At 36.0% G+C, this 25,044-nt stretch overlaps 2 protein-coding genes across 3 annotated transcripts in view; one reads left to right on the forward strand and one right to left on the reverse strand.

Annotated features, from left to right (window-relative positions):
• LOC149615862 (TD and POZ domain-containing protein 2-like) overlaps positions 1-25,044 on the reverse strand; it is a 69,024-nt gene that overhangs the window by 9,534 nt on the left and 34,446 nt on the right. The gene's annotated exons all lie outside the window — the stretch shown is intronic.
• On the forward strand, positions 12,571-14,998 carry LOC149615863 (5-hydroxytryptamine receptor 1E-like). The gene is made up of 2 exons (XM_089857076.1): positions 12,571-14,099; positions 14,608-14,998. Exons 1-2 carry the CDS (start codon positions 12,571-12,573, stop codon positions 14,996-14,998), a joined length of 1,920 nt encoding a protein of 639 aa, XP_089713202.1.

A 25,044-nucleotide genomic window follows, 5' to 3' on the forward strand; every position in this document is an offset into this window, starting at 1 on the left:
ATTTTGAAATCTAATTTGATTTCTTCGGATTTCGTCGGATTTTGTTTGATTTTAAAATTCGATAAAATCCTACGGATTTCGTCGGATTTTGGGATATTTCCCTTGATTTCGACGGATTTTGTGATTTATTTTGATTTTAGATTTCGTGAATTTTGTAATGGATTTCGCGATTTCTTTCGCTTCAGATTTCGTGATTTCTTTGTTGATTTTGTGATTTCTATACTGATTTTATGATTTCTCTACTGATTTTATGATTTCTTTACTGATTTTGTGATTTCTTTACTGATTTTATGATTTCATTGTTGATTTAGTGATTTCTTTACTGACTTTGTGATTTCTTTGTTGATTTTGTGATTTCTTTACTGATTTTGTGATTTATTTACTGATTTTATAATTTCTTCATTGATTTTATGATTTCTTTGTTGATTTTGTGATCTCTTTACTGATTTCATGATTTCTTAACTGATTTTGTGATTTATTTACTGATTTTATAATTTCTTTACTGATTTAATGATTTCCTTGTTGATTTAAGATTTCTTTACTGATTTCGTGATTTCGTTAATGACTTCAGATTTCTTAAGTTGAAATTCGAAATCAGCATTGATTTCGGATTTCTTAAGTTGAGATTTTGCGGCTAGCGTTACGGGATTTCACGAATTACCAACCCCTCGGTCGAGGCAGCGCACTTTTAAAACTTTTTAGGAAATAATTGTATACAGACAGAGATTGTACTAGCTCTTGTTGGGGTTGGTATCTTCTATAGTTTCCGGGTCAAATTGATAGGGGGCGTTTGGGTCGAGGATCAGGTCTTGTTTGTTTAATAAGATATCCTTTGCGTTTGACAGTTTGGGTCGACCGGATAGGGTTTGCCCGAGATCTCCTAACCTACATTAATTGCTTTCGCTATAGCATTTTATCCGCGCACCCAAAGATTGTTTTTAACGGGGGAATGAACAACATCTTTTCCGAATTGAGGTCATGGATTATAGCTTGAAAAATTAGAACTTTAATTTACTGGAAGTTTTCTAAAATTAAACAAAACCAGTCTTGGTTGGTTTTAATTACAAAACGAACATTTTTAAAAATAGAATTTATATATTAAGTCTCGATTCTTGGAAATTTTCTAAATGAAATATGACGTCAAATTGAGTATAAACAGCTTCAACAGACTTTTCATTTTAAAGTTTCCCTGATTTTTAAAATTTTCCCTGAATGTTAAAGTCAATTTCCCTGACACACAGGGCTTTTACAATTCGCCGTATTTCAAGTTTTCCCAGAACGTTTAAAGTTATTTTCTCTGACACAAATGACTTTTCAAGCTTTCCCTGATCGTTTAAAGTTATTTTTCCTGACACACGGTATCAAATTCCCTAACTCTTCAAGTTTTCCCTGATAGTTTAAAGTAATTTTCCCTGAGAGTGAGATATATGACTTTTCAAGTTTTCCCTGATAGTTTAAAGTAATTTTCCCTGAGAGTGAGATATATGACTTTTCAAGTTTTCCCTGATCTTTTAAAGTAATTTTAACCTGAGAGTGAGAGATATATGACTTTTCAAGTTTTCCCTGATCTTTTAAAGTAATTTTCCCTGACACACAGGACTTTTCAAGTTTTCCTTGAACGTTTAAAGTCAATTTCTATGACACACAGGACTTTTCAAGTTTTCCCTTAATTTTTAAACTAATTTTCCCTGACACATACTATCAAATTCCTCAACTTTTCTAGTTTTCCTAGATCGTTTATTTTAAAGTCATTTTCCCTAACACACATGACTTTTCAAGTTTTCCCTGAACGTTTGAAGTAATTTTCCCTGACACTCAGGACTTTTCAAATTTCCTTATACTTTCCCAGAAGCGAATTTCGTGAAAATTAAGGAAACTTTACGCAATATTGCAGAATTGACGCGCGTCGAAACCAAACCAATCACAACACAATAAATCTCAACAAGTGCATACATACAAGCCTCTAAAATTCCCATTTACAAGTGTCCTATCCCTCGGTTAAATCCCAACAGACTGTGTGTGTGTGTTTGTAGTTTATGATTTTAAAACTTTACATACCTATTATCTGGCGAGCGCCGACCGTTGTTCCGAACCTAACCATAAAACCTTAGCTTTTATAGCGGAGTCTGTCTCGAGAGCCGTCGAATACTAAATCATTTGTCCCAAATACATTGGGAAGGGAACCCAACCTCTCCCCCAAGCGAACTCCTCAACCCTTTACACTAGTCCCTACAAATAATAGTCGTAACAATCTCCCCATGTCTTTCGTATTAGGGTCAAGTGATATTGTAAATTGTCAAGACGCTATGGCAGAAACCAAAAGGGTATTATAATATTTGTCCTAGTTCTCTTTTACGACGCAACACTAATTCAACTTCAGTTCTGCCAGGAATACATACAGCTACTAGGAATTATTGCGAACCCATAAATATCCCACGTTAATACACCACTTCGACATTCTGTTTTGCGCATGCCCGATGCCCCGCGCTCGAAGCGCCTCAAGGGGAAAGACTGGAAACTGCTCTTTGTTACCCCTACTAGCAAAAGCGCAACCCCACGCGGTTTTTTTCCCTGCCCATCTTAATAAGTACTAGTTCGCAGTAGCCCGCTGTGGCGCCCTAGGTAATGTCAAAGTGGTGTATTTATATGGATTAGGGTTTGTGGGTACTGGGCTTGAGAACTTACTATGCGTCACGCCTCATAATTCTGATAGCGTCTTTCGTTAGCTGGTAGCAAAGAGAATGAAGGGGAGGAGTAGAAGCTCCACAAGCCTAAAATACGAGTGTTTCCGGCTTGCTCGAATTTGATTGGTCTACCGGCGTGCCACCTACGATATAATATCAACGTAATTGACGTCATAAACAAAAACTTCCTCTGTACTACGCCATAAAAAAGGGCAATAAGTTTTTCCCCACTTTCCAATTTCCCTCTATACACTCTTTGTTGGTAGCAACGGGAGGTCCTAAGCGCTCACGCAAGGTGAAAGGCGCAGTGAGATAGATTATAAATCCGCGAAGGTAAAATTCGTCATAGTTAGTCTAGCTAGCTCCTCCCACAAAGCCCGCCTAGATACATTGAGTGAAAGTGGATGGCTACACAATGATTCCTAGTAGCTGTATTTATCCCTGGTGTTGTTAAGAAGCTAGACTGGTTTACATTACAGATTCAGTGCATCAAAGCATATGGAATCGCGGATTCTTTATTGAAAGATTTTATAGGGTCAACTGAAGAGAGGGGGGTTATAGAAAAATTATAAGAAACTCCTTTTAACTTGTCATTGAGATTAAAGGCGTCCTAGCTTTGCCCTCTCTTCTTTATATGCATGCAGGCAATGCGTAGGTGATATTAGTAATATGATTTGGTTTCAGACCACAAAAATAACAATGCATCGATAAGTATGACTTATCTACGATATCCTTGGGCCGAGTCATTTACCCCTTCAGGATTGGTTGAATTTTCACAAGGGGTAAGAGGTTCGATTTAGCAGACGCCACTAAAGCAATGACGGATGGGGCAGTAGTCCTTGATAGTTTTAAGACTAATTAAATATTAATTATCATATTGCATCATTTTAATTTTAATATTTAATTCCTTTTATATTTTGAAAAAGCAGAAGTTCTTTTGAGGTACAATGTTACGTTACGTGACCTTTCTTTTAACAAAGGTCATACTTGGCAATAAAATACTACTTATGGTATTAACTTCGTATTTTGAACGGGAAAACACTCCTTTGGGGGACATACGCGGACAGAAACTTCGCTGGCGCGTTAACAAGATGAGATTTCTAACAGAGCTAAAAGGTTGTAACTTTAAAAGTGGGTTTACGAAAAGATACGACTAAATGGCTGTAAAAGTATTTTTGGAATTTTTTCGCTTGAACTGGAAAGGGTCTGGTCAATTCGATTAACTATCCAGGGGCCTCGGGAGACGCAATCGGAACCCAAAAGTACCGCCAACACGAGTCTTCAAAAACGTGACGCGCGTCCACGGGTCCCGGACCATCATCATATCCTCTTTGCAACAGGATGTCACATAGTCCCTGTCGACGTATACTGAACAAGACGTCGCCGTCTTTAAGCCTTGGACTATGGCATTTAATCAAATACGTGTATATAAGGTTGGGTGTGGTTTATAAGTAATATGCTGGGTACGTTTTGATTTGAAATTGTCAACTCTCTCTATATTGCAGCAGCACCCCTAATATTTGGTTGTCTTTGGAAAGAGTTACTGGTTAATGAAGACTTTAGCTTTTGAGTGGCTTAGTTTATCTACAATTCTTTACTTTTAAAGATAAATAGTTTTGACAAAACAAACAAGTTACAATAGTTTAGTTTACAATCGTTGAGGTATGTTCCTTGAGCGATTTTTGAGTCGAAAATGTTGTATGACATTCTTCCAAATGTTCATAATATAATATGATATAGTTTCAGTTCATAATATAAATTATAAAAAACCGTCTTGGTTTGGACCAAGGCCGAAAAAACAAACGATATGTTTGAGGTTTATCAATTGACTGAAGTTTCAGATATTGAAATTTTTTTCTAGTTATTTTTATCCACTCAATCCTTAATCAATATTTAATTCAATCAACTGATTTTACTGTTAATCGATCTAGTCCCTCTAAATTAATTGAAAAAATTACATATCTACGCTTTTTCAAGAACAATTACATTTTCCGAAAACATTTTATCATGAAATTAATTATTTTGAAGGGAGTACGTGTTGAGGCATCAGTATTGAATATTTGAAATGTTCTACGGGATGTCTAAAAAGAGCAAGTGAACTTTGGCATAACTCGAATGGAAAATGTAAATATTTAATTGATACCAAACCAGGGTGTTGCGCGAATTTATACATTAAATTTCGTATATCGAAATGCTACATTTCTATTGTCGCCTCTATGAAGGTAAAGTTGCACTGGAACTTCCATTTCCATACTTTAGAATTTCTTGGTCATAACTCAGTCTTCATTTGAAACGTCACCCCCTACTTTACACTTAATATAAACAAGATGTCCCAATGGCTGGGACTAAATAGTAGCCACATCGTTATCTATTTAATTTGCACATAAATAAAAAGAAAAAAATTCAAAGACCCTAAACAAAAAATTAGAAGTGTCCGACCCCACAGTGGTAGCGTGTCTTACTGCTGCGCCAGCCAGCCAGACTCAATTCCCGGGTGCGGTGTGAAAATTTTTTTAATTAAAATAAAATCTCTAACTGAGCTCAGCTACCACTATTGGTTCCATTTAAGCTAAAATCTGACGATAACGAAAGCGAAAACCCCGGCCATATACTACGGCTCGGGTCAAACTAAGAGCCTATCGTATACTACAATGTGGCTAAAAATTGCATAATTGGTTCTTTGGAAAATGTGTAGGCCTTTAAAACTATCCGTAAATTTGTGTTAACATGAAATTTTTCGTATTTTAAAGATGTACAACCTTTTATTAATAAGGACTACGGAACCGATTATGAAGCGTTTTCACTCGTCTTAGGTTTATTTTTAGTTTTGGCTAGCTTTTAGTCCACACTATTGGGACTCCCTTCGAAAGAACATGAAACATTTTACTTGTCTCCATCTGTTTTTATCTTCAAAATTTTACTGTTTCATATTGAAATTTTTTTATATATTGCTACAGAATTTTAGGTTGCTAACAGCAATTTTTTGGTAGGGTTTACGGATTATTTTGGGGGGGGGGCTAAGTTTGGAATTTGGGGGGCTATAGCCCCCCCCCCAAAAAGGCCTAGCGACGCCACTGAGCGTAAAGATCATTTCGGAAAACACAGGGGCGAGGCCACCATTGGGGTGTACTCTCCCTCGCACCAAGGGTCATCGCCAGACGGTGCCAGAGTTCACTACGGGCAGGAGGCTAGTCAACTAGCACTGCCTATAGCGGTGCTTCTAAGCGAGCGAGAAAATGAAAGAGAGAAAACACCCCAATGGCGGGATCACACCTGTGTTTCAGTTTCTCTGTATGTAATTTCCGAACTCACAAATGTACTGTACACCGATTACACTGAGTGATCGGTCGTTCGGGCGCTAGCGAGTGTCAAGCCATAACCATAACCATTCATGTACACGAATGTTTTATAGTGTTAGGTTAATAAGGTTGGCGGGCAAGTCCGGAGTGTCATGTACCGTTTACTAATGTGAAAAGGTTTCGATCTATATGGTAATATAATATAGTGTGTTGCGACGGCTCAGATGACCCATACACTGGAACCACTGGTGATTATAAAATGCAATATATTGGGAAAATAGAGGAAAGGAGGGGGTGTCGGAGTTAAATGTGACCTTCTTGGCATAACTAGTAATGAATGATGTGTTTAACCATATTATCTCCGCGGGAAATGAATATAACAAGTCATGGATACTGAGAAGTATTTCTGTTTATGTGATCTTTACCCTTAACCATGCAGGATAAACTTTGTTGCTTTGTCTTAAGTAGACGACATTCACTGTAAACGACAGTCTTATAACAACTTAAAACAGATTTAAACTTCTTTTGGTGCAAACTTGAAAATTTGTCAAGCCAGCAACAATTAAAACTATGTTTGTCAAGGTGCTTACAAGTTAGTGAGCATCGACACGAAATCCCTTCAAAATAATTAATTTCATGATAAAATGTTTTCGGAAAATGTAATTGTTCTTGAAAAAGCGTAGATATGTAATTTTTTCAATTAATTTAGAGGGACTAGATCGATTAACAGTAAAATCAGTTGATTGAATTAAATATTGATTAAGGATTGAGTGGATAAAAATAACTAGAAAAAAATTTCAATATCTGAAACTTCAGTCAATTGATAAACCTCAAACATATCGTTTGTTTTTTCGGCCTTGGTCCAAACCAAGACGGTTTTTTATAATATCTGTCACTTCAGTCTTAATGTAATTAAATTTTGAATAATCATGTTTGCTTCACCGTCATACATTTGCACTCTATAATATAACGGTGCATTCAAACACCATATATGCTGTTTTTTCCGGTGCCAAAAAAGACATAATTTAGGGTGTACTTTAACCCCATTTTTATGATCAATTCACGCCATTTGCTAATATTATTTGCAAGTATTAAGGAAATATTAGGCATTAATGCACCATTTACAGGGGGTTTTTAACATCTTTGTTAGGCAATCTGTTGAACTTCTAATATTACTTAGTTTAATGGTGTTAAAAGTATGGAAAAAGTACGCTACCTCTGTCACATTATTAAACCAAGTGAAGTGAAATAGTTGTAAAATATTTATTTTTTTCATATTTAGCACCACGTTTATGGTGTAAAACAAATCAGTCAATACACCATTTCAAGTCCCTGTTTACCCATTTAAAGACCTGTTTACCCATTTAAAGACCCTATTTTCCCCGTTTTAACTTTTAAGGCCCTATTGACCCATTTCAAGTTAATTGTACTATGGTAATTAACCGCTTGCCTGCCTTACGACCGAATTCCAATTCGGCTGAAAACTACCGCAATTTGGCGGTTTTGGATTTGGTCTAATGGGACAAACATCTTGGCTTAAATTAAAATTCTATCTACGCCCGTTAACATCTGATTAACTTGAGTGGTTATGTAAAATGAGCAATAATCCCATCTATTTTGTAAAACATTAAGCAAAATTTATAGTTTAGAAGAATGAAATATTTTTAAATCGCAGAAATGCACCGTTATAAAGCGATTGGCCTATTTTAATTTTTAAGTCAAATTACGTAACACTGTAACGAACGTAAACGAAGTTTGAACATAGAATGAGTTCCCAAAAATAATTTTCTAACGTAATATAGTGCCTATGAAAAACCACATATTATTAAAAGAAAATATTTTTATTTTTAAACGCTGTCAACGATAAAACGTTTGTTATTATTGAACTTTTTTTTTATTAAATTTATAACATTTATAGGATAAATACGTCTACTATTAAGAGGTACAATGCTTGAAATTTGTGTCTCAATGGCACGTAACCTAACTAACATATGCCTTACCTAACCCGACGGCATTAACATTTTTTCTTAAAATCGTGTTCAGTCAGGATTGATATAATAAGAGAGCCTTCAACGTGTACAAACACAATAGGAAAGGTAGTGAAGTCCCACTGAACAAGACTATAAATATTCCTGTAAATCAGGCGCATGGTCCTGAAATGGGGTGAACAGGGGTTTCATATGAGATTAATAGGGGTTTTAAATTGGGACATGAAATGGGGATAAATTGCGACATGAAATGGGTGTAAATTGGGACATGAAATGGGTGTGTAAATTGGGACATGAAATGGGGGTAAATATGGACATGAAATGGGGGTAAATATGGACTTAAAATGGGGCTAAATATGGACATGAAATGGGGTAAATATGGACATGAAATGGAGGTAAATATGGACTTGAAATGGAGGTAAATATGGACTTGAAATGGAGGTAAATATGGACTTGAAATGGGGTAAATATGGACTTGAAATGGGGTAAATATGGACTTGAAATGGGGGTAAATATGGACTTGAAATGGGGGTAAATATGGACTTGAAATGGGGTAAATATGGACATGAAATGGAGGTAAATATGGACTTGAAATGGGGGTAAATATGGACTTGAAATGGGGGTAAATATGGACATGAAATGGAGGTAAATATGGACATGAAATGGAGGTAAATATGGACTTGAAATGGGGGTAAATATGGACATGAAATGGAGGTAAATATGGACTTGAAATGGGGTAAATATGGACATGAAATGGAGGTAAATATGGACTTGAAATGGGGGTAAATATGGACTTGAAATGGGGGTAAATATGGACATGAAATGGGGTAAATATGGACATGAAATGGAGGTAAATATGGACTTGAAATGGGTCTAAATATGGACTTGAAATGGGTCTAATAATGGACTTGAAATGGGTCTAAATATGGACTTGAAATGGGTCTAAATATGGACTTGAAATGGGTCTAAATATCGACTTGAAATGGGTCTAAATATCGACTTGAAATGGGTCTAAATATGGACTTGAAATGGGTCTAAATAAGGACTTGAAATGCGTCTAAATATGGACTTGAAATGCGTCTAAATATGGACTTGAAATGGGTCTAAATATGGACTTGAAATGGGTCTAAATATCGACTTGAAATGGGACTAAATATGGACTTGAAATGGGTCTAAATATGGACTTGAAATGGGTCTAAATATGGACTTGAAATGCGGGTAAATATGGACTTAAGTGCTCATTTAATTGTAAAGATTAAATAGGAAAATTGAGACTGGGTGAAAGATAAGTATAGTTTTAATTTTAATTAAATAAGGTATCCATGAATTTAACCAAAAAAATCGTGTTTTGCGTTAATTTCACCTTAATTTTACTTACGTTTAAAGGTTTATCTCGATTAAGTTTAGTTTAAAGGTTTATCTCGATTAAGTTTAGTTTAAAGGCTTATCTCGATTAAGTTTAGTTTAAAGGCTTATCTCGATTAAGTCTAATTTAAAGGCTTATCTCGATTAAGTCTAATTTAAAGGCTTATCTCGATTAAGTTTAGTTTAAAGGCTTATCTCGATTAAGTTTAGTTTAAAGGCTTATCTCGATTAAGTTTAGTTTAAAGGTTTAACTCGATTAAGTTTGGTTTAAAGGCTTATCTCGATTAAGTTTAGTTTAAAGGCTTATCTAGATTAAGTTTAGTTTAAAGGTTTAACTCGATTATGCTTAGTTTAAATTTTTAACTCGATTAAGTTTGGTTTAAAGGCTTATCTCGATTAAGTTTGGTTTAAAGGCTTATTTCGATTAAGTTTGGTTTAGAGGCTTATCTCGATTAAGTTTGGTTTAGAGGCTTATCTCGATTAAGTTTGGTTTAAAGGCATATCTCGATTAAGTTTGGTTTAAAGGCTTATCTCGATTAAGTCTAATTTAAAGGCTTATCTCGATTAAGTCTAATTTAAAGGCTTCTCTCGATTAAGTTTAGTTTAAAGGCTTATCTCGATTAAGTTTAGTTTAAAGGCTTATCTCGATTAAGTTTAGTTTAAAGGTTTAACTCGATTAAGTTTGGTTTAAAGGCTTATCTCGATTAAGTTTAATTAAAGGTTTATCTTGATTAAGTGTGAAATAGAAATACGAGGCTTTATCAACAGCTATACAGTTTAAATATTAATTAAGTAGTCCATTTAAAATTTATTCGAGTTTTTATCCAAAATATGTATATTTTATGTTTAAATTCACCCTAATTATACTTAATTATGTTGAAATTAATGAAGGATTGTGGTTTGGAAGTATTGACTTAGCTTATAAATTGAGCTTCAAAAAATAATTAACCTTAATTTTAATGTTTAGATGAGTTTTTGATTAGTTCCAACACATTGCGTTCAATTTTTATCATGCCCCATCCTAAATTTGCGGTAATGTGAAGATTAACAATTAAATATGTTGTACCGGGGAGCCCGTTACAACAACTACAAAGGTTACAATGTTAATGAATGATGTGATTCCATAGTTTCTCTTAAATACCAGTAATTAAATCAAATACCTAAACAATTCATAGCAATTCTGACATATAAACAAACGGCAATGAGGACTGTGGAAATAGCGAACGTAACCCTCTGTTTCCCACGTGTTTACGTTGAAAAAATCTGCACATGGAATTTATTTGACTAATTACGTAAAGACAATGTTCTCCTGGATTAATCAGCACCACTGTTACTTATATTTCTAAATTAAACAATCCACTCTTGGTAACAAATAATTTATAAAACGTAACATCATATACGGACTGTTTCACCAGGAAAAAAATTGTTTTAACGAATCGTTTCCAACGTGGTTACGTTGAGAGAATCTGTGCTGATGTAAACATGGAAATTCCTCTACATTGGTTTAGTTTAAGGAAATATATCACACATCTTCACAATTAGTAGCATTTTAGTGAGATTAACAAATAATGAAACCCTGTATACCTGCTATATTTGTTGGTAGCAGAAAACGAAGCAGACTGCGTATTTTTATAATACAGAGCTGGAAATTAGCTTTTTTATCTTTAAAGGGGAAAGACACTATAAAGACTATATTACATAGACAAACTAAAATACAACTTAAGCCTTGGCCGTAAAGAACGTTCAAAAACTTACTTTAAATGATATAAAAACCTCTGTTAACTGTAATTATTTACCTGAATTACTTTTCTAGACGAAAATTCGACCTGATAACGACGTATTTCTTATTAAGGGTGCTACAGTTAATTAGAAAATACATATAAAGGTGCTCAAGCTCGGATGAAATACCAAAGTAATTTGTCAGCGTCTACTGCTAGATAGTCTGACCCAAAAGTAATTTTTGACGTACTTTCAGAATTAACTAAAATTAACATACTTAGAGTTAATTGATTTAAATTAAACTAGCCGATAGCACACCTTGAATACTTAATTGTTAATTCAAGAGTATTCCGAAAAGTAACTTCGTTGTAGTTTTTCTGTTCGCGGTGGGGGTAAATCACGAAAAACGCCATGTTAATCTCCATAGGAAATTAAGTAAAAGCATGTGAATTTTGCTTTAACGTTACAAAAGGGTGTCAAGTCATATCTACAAGGGCCTACCGGCCCTGTAGAATAATATGAACAATTTAATTTAGGTTTCATATAAATATTAAACGCGATACCATAGGACGGACAACTTTAACTACTCTATAACCCGTTGTTTATTTAAAAGAGCTCTTTCTTAATTAGGAGGTGCTTATTTATAAACTCAATAATTCATTAGTGCCAACCTAATCCGAAGCTAGAATTAATTAGTTGACGCTATTAACGTCAATCTATCCAAATATTACATGGAAATACCCACACGGTTAGCTCTTCTTAACTTTATTTTGAAATAATTTTACATCCCGTGGGAGGAATATTTCAAAATGAAAACATTAACGTCTTTTTAATTTTTATTCCATCAAGCTTTTGATAAATAAATACGCACTTGGTAAACAATGTACCGGGTGTTGCAATTCAAATATCACCGCACTGAAAGACGCAAATGAGAACATTGGTGTATCAAGGTCATTTTGAATACTGTTTAAAAGTAGGCGTGGAGTAGGGAAAGTAGAGGAACCAGTGCCCCCTGGGGAAAAATTGTCAAAATTTAGGCGCTAAGACACAATTTAATTAAAAACCGTTCCATAAGTTTGTTTAATTAATCTCTGGTCATGACAAACTGGAGCTTGTAATTTTGAAGTGAGTAAGTGAGGTAGGTCATAGATTCGAGGAGGTAACGCGAGGGAGGCCTGGTGAATGAGGCGCTGCTGTCAAAGGGGGCTTAGTAATGCAGATTAAATAGGACCTAGATGGAATATGCCCTAGCTGCAAAATTAATTAACCACCACCGAGTGTACTTAAGGACTTCAATTGACTCGCTTCCGTCGTTCTCCTTCTCGAACTAGTTATCTCGAGCTGTAAGTCTCTTAGTAGCATTACGAATCGTATAGGTAGTGTCATGTATACTTATGGATAACAGTATATCTCATAAACTTATGTAATAACTAATTAGCATTCTTTTCTATTTATTTCATCATCAGGTTCTTTCAAATGTTGTAAAGCCGTTGTCAACTAACCAACCAAGCAAAAATGTCGTTGAACATGACGCAACTTTTTGAAACGTTTAATCCATTAATGGAAAATCAGGATAATGGTTCAACTAGTCTAAGTCAAGAAGTCAACATTCACACGATATTACATCAAGTCCATACAGGACTTACCCTAATGGTCTTCGTAGCCGGTGTCATCATAAACAGCCTAGTACTACTTTTATTCTACCGTAAACCCAGTGTCCGTTCATTTTCAAATGGATTCGTCATCAACATGACTGTAACTCACTTACTAACGTGTCTCCTGGTGACGCCATTCGTGATCATCACCTCCTTCACGCATAATTGGATCTTTGGTGACGTGTGGTGCCAAATAACCGGTTTGTTCTCGTTAACCCTAAACACCGCAACAGTCTACAGCATATTTTTAATCGCAGTGGACAGGTATTGCGCTGTGAACAGTCCATTACACTATTCAACTACAATTACTAAACGACGTACCATAGGATTGGTCAGTTCGGTATGGTTTCTTTCGTGTATATCGGCGTTACCACCTCTGATTGGTTTATGCGAAATTAAATTTAGACCCGAGTATGGAATGTGCACAGTTGTATGGTCAAAAACGGACATATTTTCCTTAATTTACTCGGTTTATTTAGCAATTTGCGTCTTTTTATTGCCATTTGTGAAGATGATATGGATTTATTGCAGTATGTTTCGAGCCGCGCGTTCTAGCAGTGCCGGCGTACGACAACGTAGTTTGAGTTCCAGTTGCAGTGAAGTTAATTGCGGAATTTTAACCAATAAGGGCACGGAATTGCGCGTGAGTCGTATGTACATCGCGAAACGTCGACCGTCATTTCGCAAAAATTCGAGTCAATCCATTTTCGGTGAAGAATGGAAAGCGGCCAAAACTGGGTTGATAATTTTAATGTCGTTCACGTTTAGTTGGTTACCGTTATTCGTGACATCTTTATTGGAATCAACGGCCAATTTAAACATTCCTAAATACGTGTACTCAATGGTTATCGTACTCTCGCTTAGTTCCGCCGCTATAAACCCTTACATTTACGTATTTAGAAACAAATCCACCAGAAAACATTTACGAAAAATTGTTCGCTGTAAAAACAGGGCCAATTACAATGAAAGTGTTAGCTCCGCCTGTCACAGACGTCATCTTATGACGCGTAGGATAAGTTCGTTCAGATACAGTACACCCGATTGTCACTCGATTCACCATAGAGCCAGTGATCCTAGTCCGGCAACGCTGCAATCATTGCAATCGTCTGATAAGACTGATCTGTGGAGATTGGTGACGTATATAGATGGAGGTGCGCAAGTTGAGGACAAGGATCATTGCGTCATGGTTAACGATTCCGAGGATTTGAATAAAGAAGGGAAAAGGGGCCTGTACGATGACGAAACACCGGGTTCGTCCAATGAGAGGTTGTTGTACAAGTTCAGAAGGGCTCACAGGGATTCCAGCGCCAGTGAATCAACTATGGGTTGTCCGAGTTGCCCATCATTCGACAGTGTTTTGACCAATGATGACGTCAAGATTGATACAAGGTTTGTTTCTAGTTTATACGTCATTTAAGCTCCTCCTACATATCTAAGTACCGAAGTGATATCATAGACATTCCCAGTGTTATGTCTATGTTTTTCAGTGTATAATGTTCTTTGGGAAATCAATTTTGATTTTTAAAATCTTTATACTTCTATCTATGACATTTTGTTTGTCACAAGGGACACTGTTTTCGAGTTATGATTTGATAAGTGTTTTAGGGATGACCCCCTTAATTAAATTAGCCCCAATCATTGTCTTAATCAGTTTCTTAAGGGGTCATCCGTAAAATACTCTGGATGCAATCTTAACTCGAAAACAGTGTCCCTTGTGGCAAACAAAATGTCACAGATATAAGTATAGAACATTTTCGTCTCAAAATTGATTTCCCAAAAAACAATTAACATCCCCCTTAATTTATACCATGCAGACTTATCAGAAACACTATGTGTAACCGAATATGCTTAGCAACAACTCATCCTAACGCAGAATTTTTCCCAAATTTCATTACAGATATCTAATCCACCAATGGGAAGCTAATAACCCAGCCGTAAGTCGCATACCAGGTCGACCACCATTAAAACGTGGACGTTCAGTACAGGAAGACCAAGAACTTAACTTAGTTCCTGGTGTTTTAATGTCAAAATTGGGCAAGGGTCGACGTAACTCATATGTCTGTGCGTCCCGTCGCAAAAGTCAGGATTCAAGCGAAACAACCTTAACATCGTCTGCTTCAACCGAGTCCCAGGACCTTCCGGTAACCCCGTTTATACCTCAACGTAATAGACCAAAGTTAATACGTCAACATTCCTCGGTATTACCTTACACTGACGTTAAAAGCTTGCGTAATCAAGAAAGCTACGATGAAGGTCGCAGAAATAGTGTTTGTTACATTGTTGGTTAAAGGTTGGAACTTGAGTAGTGATACCTGACCTTTAATTTATTATTTTAGATCGGTGATAGTAGACTTTTAATTTATTATTTTAGATCGGTGATAGTAGACTTTTAATTCATTTAGATCGGTGATACCAGACCTTTAATTCATTTAGATCGGTGATAGTAGACCTTTAATTCACTTAGATTGGTGATACCAGACCTTTATTTCATTTAGATTGGTGATACCAGACCTTTATTTAATTTAGATTGGTGATACCAGACCTTTAATTCATTTAGATTGGTGATAGTAGACCTTTAATTCATTTTAAATTGGTGATAGTAGACCTTTAATTCTATTAGATTGGTGATAGTAGACCTTTAATTCATTTAGATGGGTGATAGTAGACCTTTAATTCATTTAGATCGTTGATACTAGACCTTTAATTCATTTAGATTGGTGATAGTAGACCTTTAGTTCATTTAGATTGGTGGTACTAGACCTTTAATTTATTAAAAATTACGAGCTTAGAAACATCACGTGGTTCGTTTATTTAATTAAAATAATTTCTTAATTAATTTAACTTAATTACCCCCAAAGATAATATCAGATTTATGTGTTAGTGTAGGAAATAAAGACGTGTATGTATTTTTTCACACTGATTCAAAGCTTTGCACATAACGCGCAGTGTGTAGAAGTAGATTAACATTATGGTTAAGAAGAATTAATTGTAATTTAAGTTTATAGTTTAAATATTGTAATTAAGTGTTGATTCATTTAAAAAAACATAATAATATAAATAATATTCAAGTTTAAATGGATTCATTTAAAAAATGTTGTTCGAAATAGGTTAGATGACGTCATAATACTGATGCTTAAAATATAACATAACTAAATCAAAAATGTAATACGTGCCAAATTAAGAAATTAATTAATTTTAACTCAAATTATAATTATTAGACTTAAAGAAGGTCATACATAAAGGATGAAAAAGGTTATGTAAGCGCTGACGTCATGGGTTTCACGGATTTCTATTGGTCAATTGGAAAGAGAATAAAATTAGACCTAATTTGCATAATAATCAAAATTGAAACAATCATTGTAAATTTACGCTTTACAAATATTAATAATGAATTAAAAGTTTTGGATAATTATACCCAATACAAAATTAACGAATTATGAAAAATAAATTAAGTATTTTTAGGCTTAAAAATTATAAAATTTGTAAAAGAAATATAAGAAGAATATTTTATGAGGAATATTTCACTAAAATATACTACGATAATTATTTGTCCAATATTCAATAAATAACATAATATTGTACTTACAGTGTAATTTTGTCTTTGTGAAATTTCGAAAATTTATGTCTATTAAAAACATGGCTTTTTTATTAAAAAAAATAAAAATTAACCACTTGTCTTCATTTACCCAATTAAATTTAATGGTAGTTAATTTAACTAACAACAAACTGAATTTTCATTGGTCGAATTAAGGTAAGTGTAAAAGATTTATGCAATTCTTATTGCAACTGTGATTGGTTCTTTTATTCGATTTTCGTTACTTGCTCACTATTACTTACATTTGCCCTTGAAACTAGCAATCCATTGTCTATCGAGTTTTAACAGGAATACATATAGCTAATAGGAATCATTGCGTCTGCATAAATTTGGGTCTTTTTTTTAGCCGGGCCTGAGAACCTACTATCCGTCACCCCCTCAAAATTCTGATGGCTTCTTTCTAACTGTCGTTTCATTGTTTAGTATTAAAGCGTGTCCCCAGGCGCGCGTGCAAGGTGCAAAAGGCAGCGAGATAATTATAAATTCGCTATGGGTAAAATTCGTCATATATAATGATTAGTCTAGCTAGCTCCTCCCATAAAACCCGCCTAGATACGTTGAACGAAAAAGGCCATGGCTAGTACACAATGATTCCTAGTAGCTATATGCATTCCTTGTATTACATATAAATCAACCTTAACGGTGCATAAAAGCCACTATAAAATTCAATTTTATGAATGGCGCAAAAGAAGGACGTCATATAACTAAAACTGACGTCAAAAACGGGCCGTTACCATAGGGAAGCGAAAAACGATTCTTTCTTTCTTCAATGTTTCTAAAGTACAAGTAGAAACCTTTTTAAGGCTAACCAGTAACCAGAATCATGAAGCGATATCTAGTTTATTAGGGAGAAGGTATAAGATGCCTGAGTATTCGCGCGCCATAGTCCTAGTCCCCCTTTCAAAATACAAGGGGGGACGTAACGTAAAAGGAGGCACCGGGCTATTTCGCTACACTCTCCTCAGTCGGAAAATATGACTGTAATTTTCGTCATTCGCGTCGTCGCGCTGACGTGCACGAGTTTTCAAGAACCAATGAGATACTGGTTGTAATTTAGAGGCGGCGGGGATTAACTCCGGATAAGTCTACGTTTGGACTGGAGATAAAGCTGCATGGAAATGTGGCGCGAATTTATACCTTCTCCCTAATAAACTAGATATCACTTCTTGCCAAAATTGTTAATTGAATCAAAAAGATAACCTTTATGTCTTATATACTTTTCAAGTGCAGTACTCAAAAACAGAAGGCAAAGACAAAAGATAAAAAACTATTTACAGATATTTTTGGAAGATCATAATCGCTTGTCAATTCAGATGCTCAGAAGAAAAAAGGGTAAAGACTCATATGCGTCCGATCTTCGAGTAATTATGTAAGAATTATTTGGACGGATTTGATATAAAAATGCCAGATACCAGAGATACGAAAACTTGTACCAAACCAAGAAGCGATATCTAGTTTACTAGGGAGAAGGTATAAATTCACCACATTTATAATCAAGCTTTATCTCCAGTCCAAACGTAGACATGTCCGGAGTTAATCCCCGCCGCCTCTAAACTACAACCAGCATCTCATTGGCTCTTGAAAACTCGTGCACGTCAGCGCGACGCGAATGACGAAAATTACAGTCATATTTTCCGACTGAGGAGACTCAGGAGAGGCGAAATAGCCCGGAGCCTCCTTTTACGTCCCCCCCCCTAGTATTTTGAAAGGGGGACTACACTACAGGACTATGGCCCGGGCGAATACTTAGGCATCTTATACCTTCTCCCTAGTAAACTAGACATCGCTTCTTAACCAAACTAAGTCAAAATATAGGATATAATAGGACATACATTTCATGAAATTATAGAATAATAATATCGGACAGATTAAAAAAAAGTATATAGGATTTTATAGGAATTATATAGGACCGGCTGCTTCAGCCTCGCCGCTATCGTGAATTGATACACTCTTAATTTTATTTCTCTAAACAATTTTTGTATCTTCATTCTGAAAGCCCGGGTTGGTTTTAATAAAGGAAGTTTGAGACGAGAGACTCTGAGATATTAGAGACAATAAGGTTGCACGTCGTTTTTTGTTGCATTACTTTTTCTTCTTTTGGTATTAACCCCATCAAACCCAAACTGGTGGATAGTTAAGCCTACTTGGGGTTTTTTGTTTCTTACGTAGGACAATGACCTTCCTTCTTATCTATAGGAAGACGATATTGGAACCGAGGACCTAACGTCATAAACATAGTTTATGTTATGGGGTTCGATCGCCTCCCCCCCTTATGGCATACGCCTATAAAAAAAGCATTGGTTTTATATGGTAAATACAAAAAGTAAGGGCAAGGATAGATTTAATTTTAGAAGCAGGGATGGAGAACGGTTAGTATTTACTTCAGTCCGACTCATTGCGTCGCGCTGACCTTAGTTTTCAAGACAAAATGAGATGCTGGTTGTAATTTGGAGGCGGGGATTAACTCCGGTCCTACTTTTAGACTGGAGATAAAGCTAGAAATGTGGGGGCGAATAGAGAGCTTTTATTTGGCTGAGTAGTACGTCATATCCTCCTAAGTCATACCAAGGTTCTGGCAGCCATATTGGTGGGTATGAGGTTTCCTTCTGCATTCAACCTACCAGTATGGCCGAGAAAATTATCTCACGAATCTTAGCTCCTCCCCCAACCGAAAGCTCCCTATTTATATCTTCTCCCTAGTAAACTAGATATCGCTTCTTGGTTAAATTAAATTTGCAATAGTTTTCTTTCAGATTCTTATTGAAATTTAAGGGGTCATCCATAAAATTAGCATGTCCTTTATGGGTAAGGAAGGGTCATAGAAGTATCCAACCTGCTCTTTCGGGATAAGTCAATAATTTGCTAACTTTCTAATAATCAATTATACAATACCTACTCGCGCTTCAAAAACAAACATAACCCTATTAATTTTGTCGTAATATTCCCCAATTCCCTCGCTGCGTTAATTAGTATGGAATAAAAATGTTTCAAACGATTTTTCCGTAAAAATATTTAATTAGTTTCATTACAAAGTACGTGCGGTCTCTTCTTTTGATAAATACGGAAGTCGGAACTACGGAAGTTCGGCTTAGAAAACAAAAAACTCATTACCGAAACTTTCCATTAAAAAAAATAAGAAAGAAAAGGCAAGTTACATTTTAATATTCATTTTATTAAAATCGAAGTTCTTTTTTAAAAAAAAATAATCTCTTAGCGTAGGTTGATCGATACAGAGTAAACATTTGAAGTTGGTCTATTTGACCCGGGGTTACGTAGGCTTGGTTTGTCAATAAATATTGGCCAAAGAGTAATAGTGCTGATTTCATATTACAGAAGTTAATCAAGTGATGTAGTTAATTTAATGCTACGAAATGTTGGTATTCTTTAAGTTGTACGTTACAAACAGCTTCCTTTGATTTCAATTGTAAGAATAGTCCTTTGCCGTTACATTACATCTTGGTCCAGCTGAGCTATGCAAGGCACAAATGGACTGAGTTGGTCGAAGGCGTTGTGGTTGAGGCGATTTCTCTATGGTTCGGACCATCACGTGCAAGGCAAGGACGTGTTAGGCATCACAGGATGTTTGGTAACTTGGGAAGTCACCTTTGGTTTATGTCACGAAGTCCAATTGTCGGTGGAGGTCCAAAGTCGAGAGCGTCCACAAGTTTGCGCGAGTTTTTTAAAATAAAACCACAGAGCGTCCGCGAGTTTGCGCGAGATTAAAAAATAAAACCACAGAGCGTCCGCGAGTTTGCGCGCGTTTAAAAAATAAAACCACAGAGCGTCCGCGAGTTTGCGCGCGTTTAAAAAATAAAACCACAGAGCGTCCGCGAGTTTGCGCGCGTTTAAAAAATAAAACCACAGAGCGTCCGCGAGTTTGCGCGCGTTTAAAAAATAAAACCACAGAGCGTCCGCAAGTTTGCGCGCGTTTAAAAAATAAAACCACAGAGCGTCCGCAAGTTTGCGCGCGTTTAAAAAATAAAACCACAGAGCGTCCGCAAGTTTGCGCGCGTTTAAAAAATAAAACCACAGAGCGTCCACAAATTCGCGCGCGTTAAAAAATTAAATAAAAAGCGTCCACAAGTTCGCGCTAGTTTAGAAAAAAAAAAAAATAGCGTCCACAAGTTCGCGCTAGTTTAGAAAAAAAAAAAATAGCGTCCACAAGTTCGCGCTAGTTTAGAAAAAAAAAAAAATAGCGTCCACAAGTTCGCGCGCGTTTAAAATCAAGTTAATTAAAAATAATTCCACGGCTTTCTTTAAGTCCGTTGGTCATAATCGGCATAGTCACAAATATGGGCGTTAAAATATTTGAAGATAATAAAAAAATACAAATTAATTAATAAAAAAATACACTTAAATGTTAAAAAATGAGAAAAATTCATTTGGTAAAAAAAATAAAAAATTAAAAGTTCGCCGAGGTGGCCAATCTTTCGCGGATACCGAAAGTCTTCAATTTAAACACGATATCGGTTTCTTTGCGAAACCGACCGAATTCAACCGTACGGTTTAATTTACCGTCCTTTATGACGTCCTCCTTGACGTCATCACCACTGACCTCCATGGAGTCGTCGGTGAACTCCACGCTGCCTTCCTCAATATCGTCCAAGAGGAAGGAGCTCTTGTCTTGCGACGAGGGCGTACTCTCATCACGTGACAACCTGGCACCCTCCATTTCATCGATGATGGAGTTCTTCATCCACGAATCGGTGGATGGGCCATCGGATCCAATTTCCACGTTGGCGGCGACAGAGGATGGAAACCCTAAGTCGTTATGGTTGCCATCAAGGTCCACGTAGTTTTCCATGTTGGCGGGAAACTGTTGTTGGGCGTTCAGGTCCAACTGTTGGCCGTTACCGTGGAAATTGTAGACGTGGATGGGGATCAGTGGCTCGAAGAAGACAGCGTACGGAGCGGGCGGAGAAATTGAACTGTCGATCGGTGTTGATGAGCGGTTAGAAGGTGAAGATTGCGTTGTTTCGGATTCAGACTCATAGTAATCAATCTCCATGTCAATACAGAGCTCTGAGCTAGTGTTGTAACCGTGATCTTCTGAACCGCTATCCATACTTGAAAAGTTTGGCGCTAGTTAACTTAATTACTGAAGTTACTAGGTAAGTACCTCGCTTAGCGAAACAGAAAACAGAAGTGTGCTGATACGAACCGATACTGGGGTTATAAACCTTTCTAAATAGGCGGGGCCTAAACGAAGCCCCCCTCTGATTGGACGAGATAGCGTTACTTTCCAATGGCCGCAATCTCATTGGACGAGGTAGGTTTTTTATATGAATCAGCCGTAGATTGCAGTATGGGTAAAGGTAAGATACGTGTAGCGATTTTGACGAGGGTGTAGTATTGTACGTGTTGATTATTACGGTTGATTTTGTTTAGTCGAAGGTTGAAAAACACACGTGCAAAATTTTGAAAATGACCTTTGCTTTACCCTCTTGGACATTGGGAAATATTTTTTAAATAAAATATTTTGTTTAGATAAAAATTTCACGCTATGAATAAATAAAGTTAAGTTGTTTACGATTTAATAAAATCCTTGTGAATTATTTCGTTAAAAATTTAATTACATTAAATAAAAAAAATATTAAATTTATAAAGCATTATCTCAATTAGGCTTAATACGCTTAAAGGGAATATCACCTTTCAGGAGAAAAAATTAAAGGGTTATTAGAATTAATTATTTTTCGTAAGCTTAGGCATAATCTACTTCATTCTTTCATGAAATGATATTGAACTTGATTATCTAAACCGTTAAGGTAGGTTTCAAATTGCGAAGATCTATGGTTCATTTAATGCGTTATAGGAAATTTGATAAGGTAACGGTGGCGCCAATTAATTGTAATTTATTAAAAATTGAAAATAATTAATTGCTAAAGATGCCAGAGAAAATCTCTCGGCATTAACTTCAGTGCAGTGTTGTCAGACTCTCTGTGATTTCGGAAAGTTAGTCAAGTACTGTTCAATCTGAACTGTAAGCCTTTCTCTGGACTCACTAGCGGTCTGGCAACACTGGGGAACGGCATCCCCCCCTTTTAATGAATGCTAGGCATTATCAACAGTAAGATTGAATAACTAGCAGCTAGTACATTGGCACGGAGGTATATCCTAGCAAATCTCTCATTTTGCATTGTAACTCAAGTACAAAAGAGTCAGTCAACAGTCAAGCAAGCTATTATTCACGAGCCATTGTTTGGTATTAACGCTCTTCTGACCTAAACAGGTTAATTGGATAATTAATTCTAAACCACGTTATGCAAATTTACTCAGGGCAACATTAGAAATAATTCCACTAGGGGCTCGCTCCAAGATTATAGTTTTCTTTCTCTTTTTTGAGTAAATAGTCTTTGAGTAGCTTAGAACGACCACGTTTCTCTTCGGATAAATTCAAATGGCATTTCGTATTTTCAGGGATAGATTTAATTTTAGAAGTAGGAATGGAGGACGGTTAGTATTTACTTCACTCCGACTCATAGACCACCCAGTATAGAGCCCCTCCCTCCAACACGTAACGAAAAGTTTAAATTATCTTATTGTCTAACTTAAACTACGTTTGGATGACGTTGCTGACCGGGACGGTGAAAAATTAAATACGTAATTCCTTTTTACTTCAGTCGCTATGACCCGCCTCTTCTTTCATACACAAACCGCCCCGTGGAAGGGGTCCGGGACTTTGAAGCGCGCCCACATTACTCTGTTCTCCATACCTACTTCTAAAATTAAATCTATCCCTGGTATTTTACAAAGCGCTAATTAACAATTTAATATTTAAAAATTTCTAACGTAAGATGAATTGGTAAATAATACTCAGTTAATTTTTGGTAAAAAGCGTTGTTAATCATTGTAAATTGTGTAGTAAATCTTTGTAACCAGTGCAGTTAATTTTCATTAATTGTGTAATTGATGATTTTGAACTTTGATATTTAAATATTGATACACAATTTAGAAATAAATATCAGTTGAAATCTCCAGTTATTTTGTAACAAAGAATTTAACGTATTTTTCAAATATATATTTTTGATATCACTATTTGTTTTGTATTGTATTGACCAGTCAAAACCGGATCAAAGTTGAAAGTTCAAGGCGGTAAAACTTTACAATAATAGAAAAACCCTGGGCCTGGGGACACTAAGGGCATTGAGCCTTATCAATAGAATAAAGCATAGTCAATATGAAAAAAAAAAAATGTGAAAACCATATTTGAAGGGCAAGTTATGGTCAACAACAAAGTAAACATATTTAACAATAGATGCAGGATACGAGCTCAGTTCACGGTATTTTAATAATAAAAATGAACTTTGTCGCTATGGAACTTAACCCTTTCTTTTCGATAACGAGCCTAAACCAGAAGCGATATCTAGTTTACTAGGGAGAAGGTATAAGATGCCTAAGTATTCGCGCCATAGTTCTACAGTCCCCCTTTCAAAATACAAGTGGGGGGGGGGGGCGTGAAAGGAGGCCCCGGGCTATTTTGCCTCTCCTCAGTCGGAAAATATGACTGTAATTTTTTTCTCATTCGCGTCGCGCTGACGTGCACGAGTTTTCAAGAACCAATGAGATGCTGCTTGTAATTTAGAGGCAGGGATTAACTCCGGACACGTCTACGTTTGGACTGGAGATAAAGCTGCATGGAAATGTGCACGCGAATTTATATAACTTCTCCCTAATAAACTAGATATCACTTCTTGCCTAAACTGAATAAACAGTCCATTTTATCTCTATAGTCCTGACCTCCTGACCTTAAAAATTAAATAAACCAAACAATGGTCAGCTGTTTACAGTGATAATGAATTAAAGCAAACTTTTTCCTACGATGACCTTGACCTTGGGTAAATAGTCCTTTCTCGAGAGTGTTAAAGGTCAATTCTATACACGCTCCAAGTGTTTACACAATAGATTTATATTTGTCTATAGGAACAAATGCTATTAGATTAGCATGGAAGATTCGGTCCGGGGTTCCCAGTGACTAGATAGAGATAGAGAAATGCAAAAATGACAAGAACGAGGAGACAAAAGAATAAGAAAATTTGCCGCCCGGGCAACCAGGAAAATGAAAATGACCGATCGATGGAGATGTGCTAACGGACAATGCCAACCTATCTTTGCATTACACCAGATAATAGAGAGCTTTCAGATGGGATAGTAGTACGTCACCAGGGTTCATACAACTTTTGGAAAACAAATTTCGCTGATATTTCCAGGTTTTTCCCCCATATCCTTCCCTGAATTTCCCAGGTTTATTCGCGTATATGGAGTATCCTATGGAGCAAATGTTAACGAAGGAGGAGGGGCGAATAGGACTATTACATAATCAAAGAAGTTAAGAACATCCCGGTATCTCTATAACCAGAGTTATGAGCCTCAAAGTTGGGTGTAATGTTAATCCTATGGAGAGCATGTTTATGAACATTTTGCTTAATTACTCGGCCCCTGTTTGATGCAAATTTCCCTGATTTCCATGAATTTTACTAAAAATTCTAAATTTCCCTGAATTTTCCCTGAGGTTTTTGTCAAGTATTTATTTCCCTGATTTTTCCAGGTTTGTATGAACCCTGTATTCAGATCTCGTTAATAATATTTTGGGAGCTACTTCCGGAAGGAACTCGGTTTCTTCGTAGACACGTCTCTACCTTAGTCTAAATATCACTCCATAGAGGATATACTGTAAAGCAGACGACATTTTTTTCAACCAATAATGAGATGTCCTATACAGAATTTAGGCATTGGGGAGAA

This window comes from Phalangium opilio, unplaced genomic scaffold, assembly GCF_054372755.1.
Source record: "Phalangium opilio isolate 3A_F unplaced genomic scaffold, DU_Popi_V2 ptg000217l_1, whole genome shotgun sequence".
NCBI lineage: Eukaryota > Metazoa > Arthropoda > Arachnida > Opiliones > Phalangiidae > Phalangium > Phalangium opilio.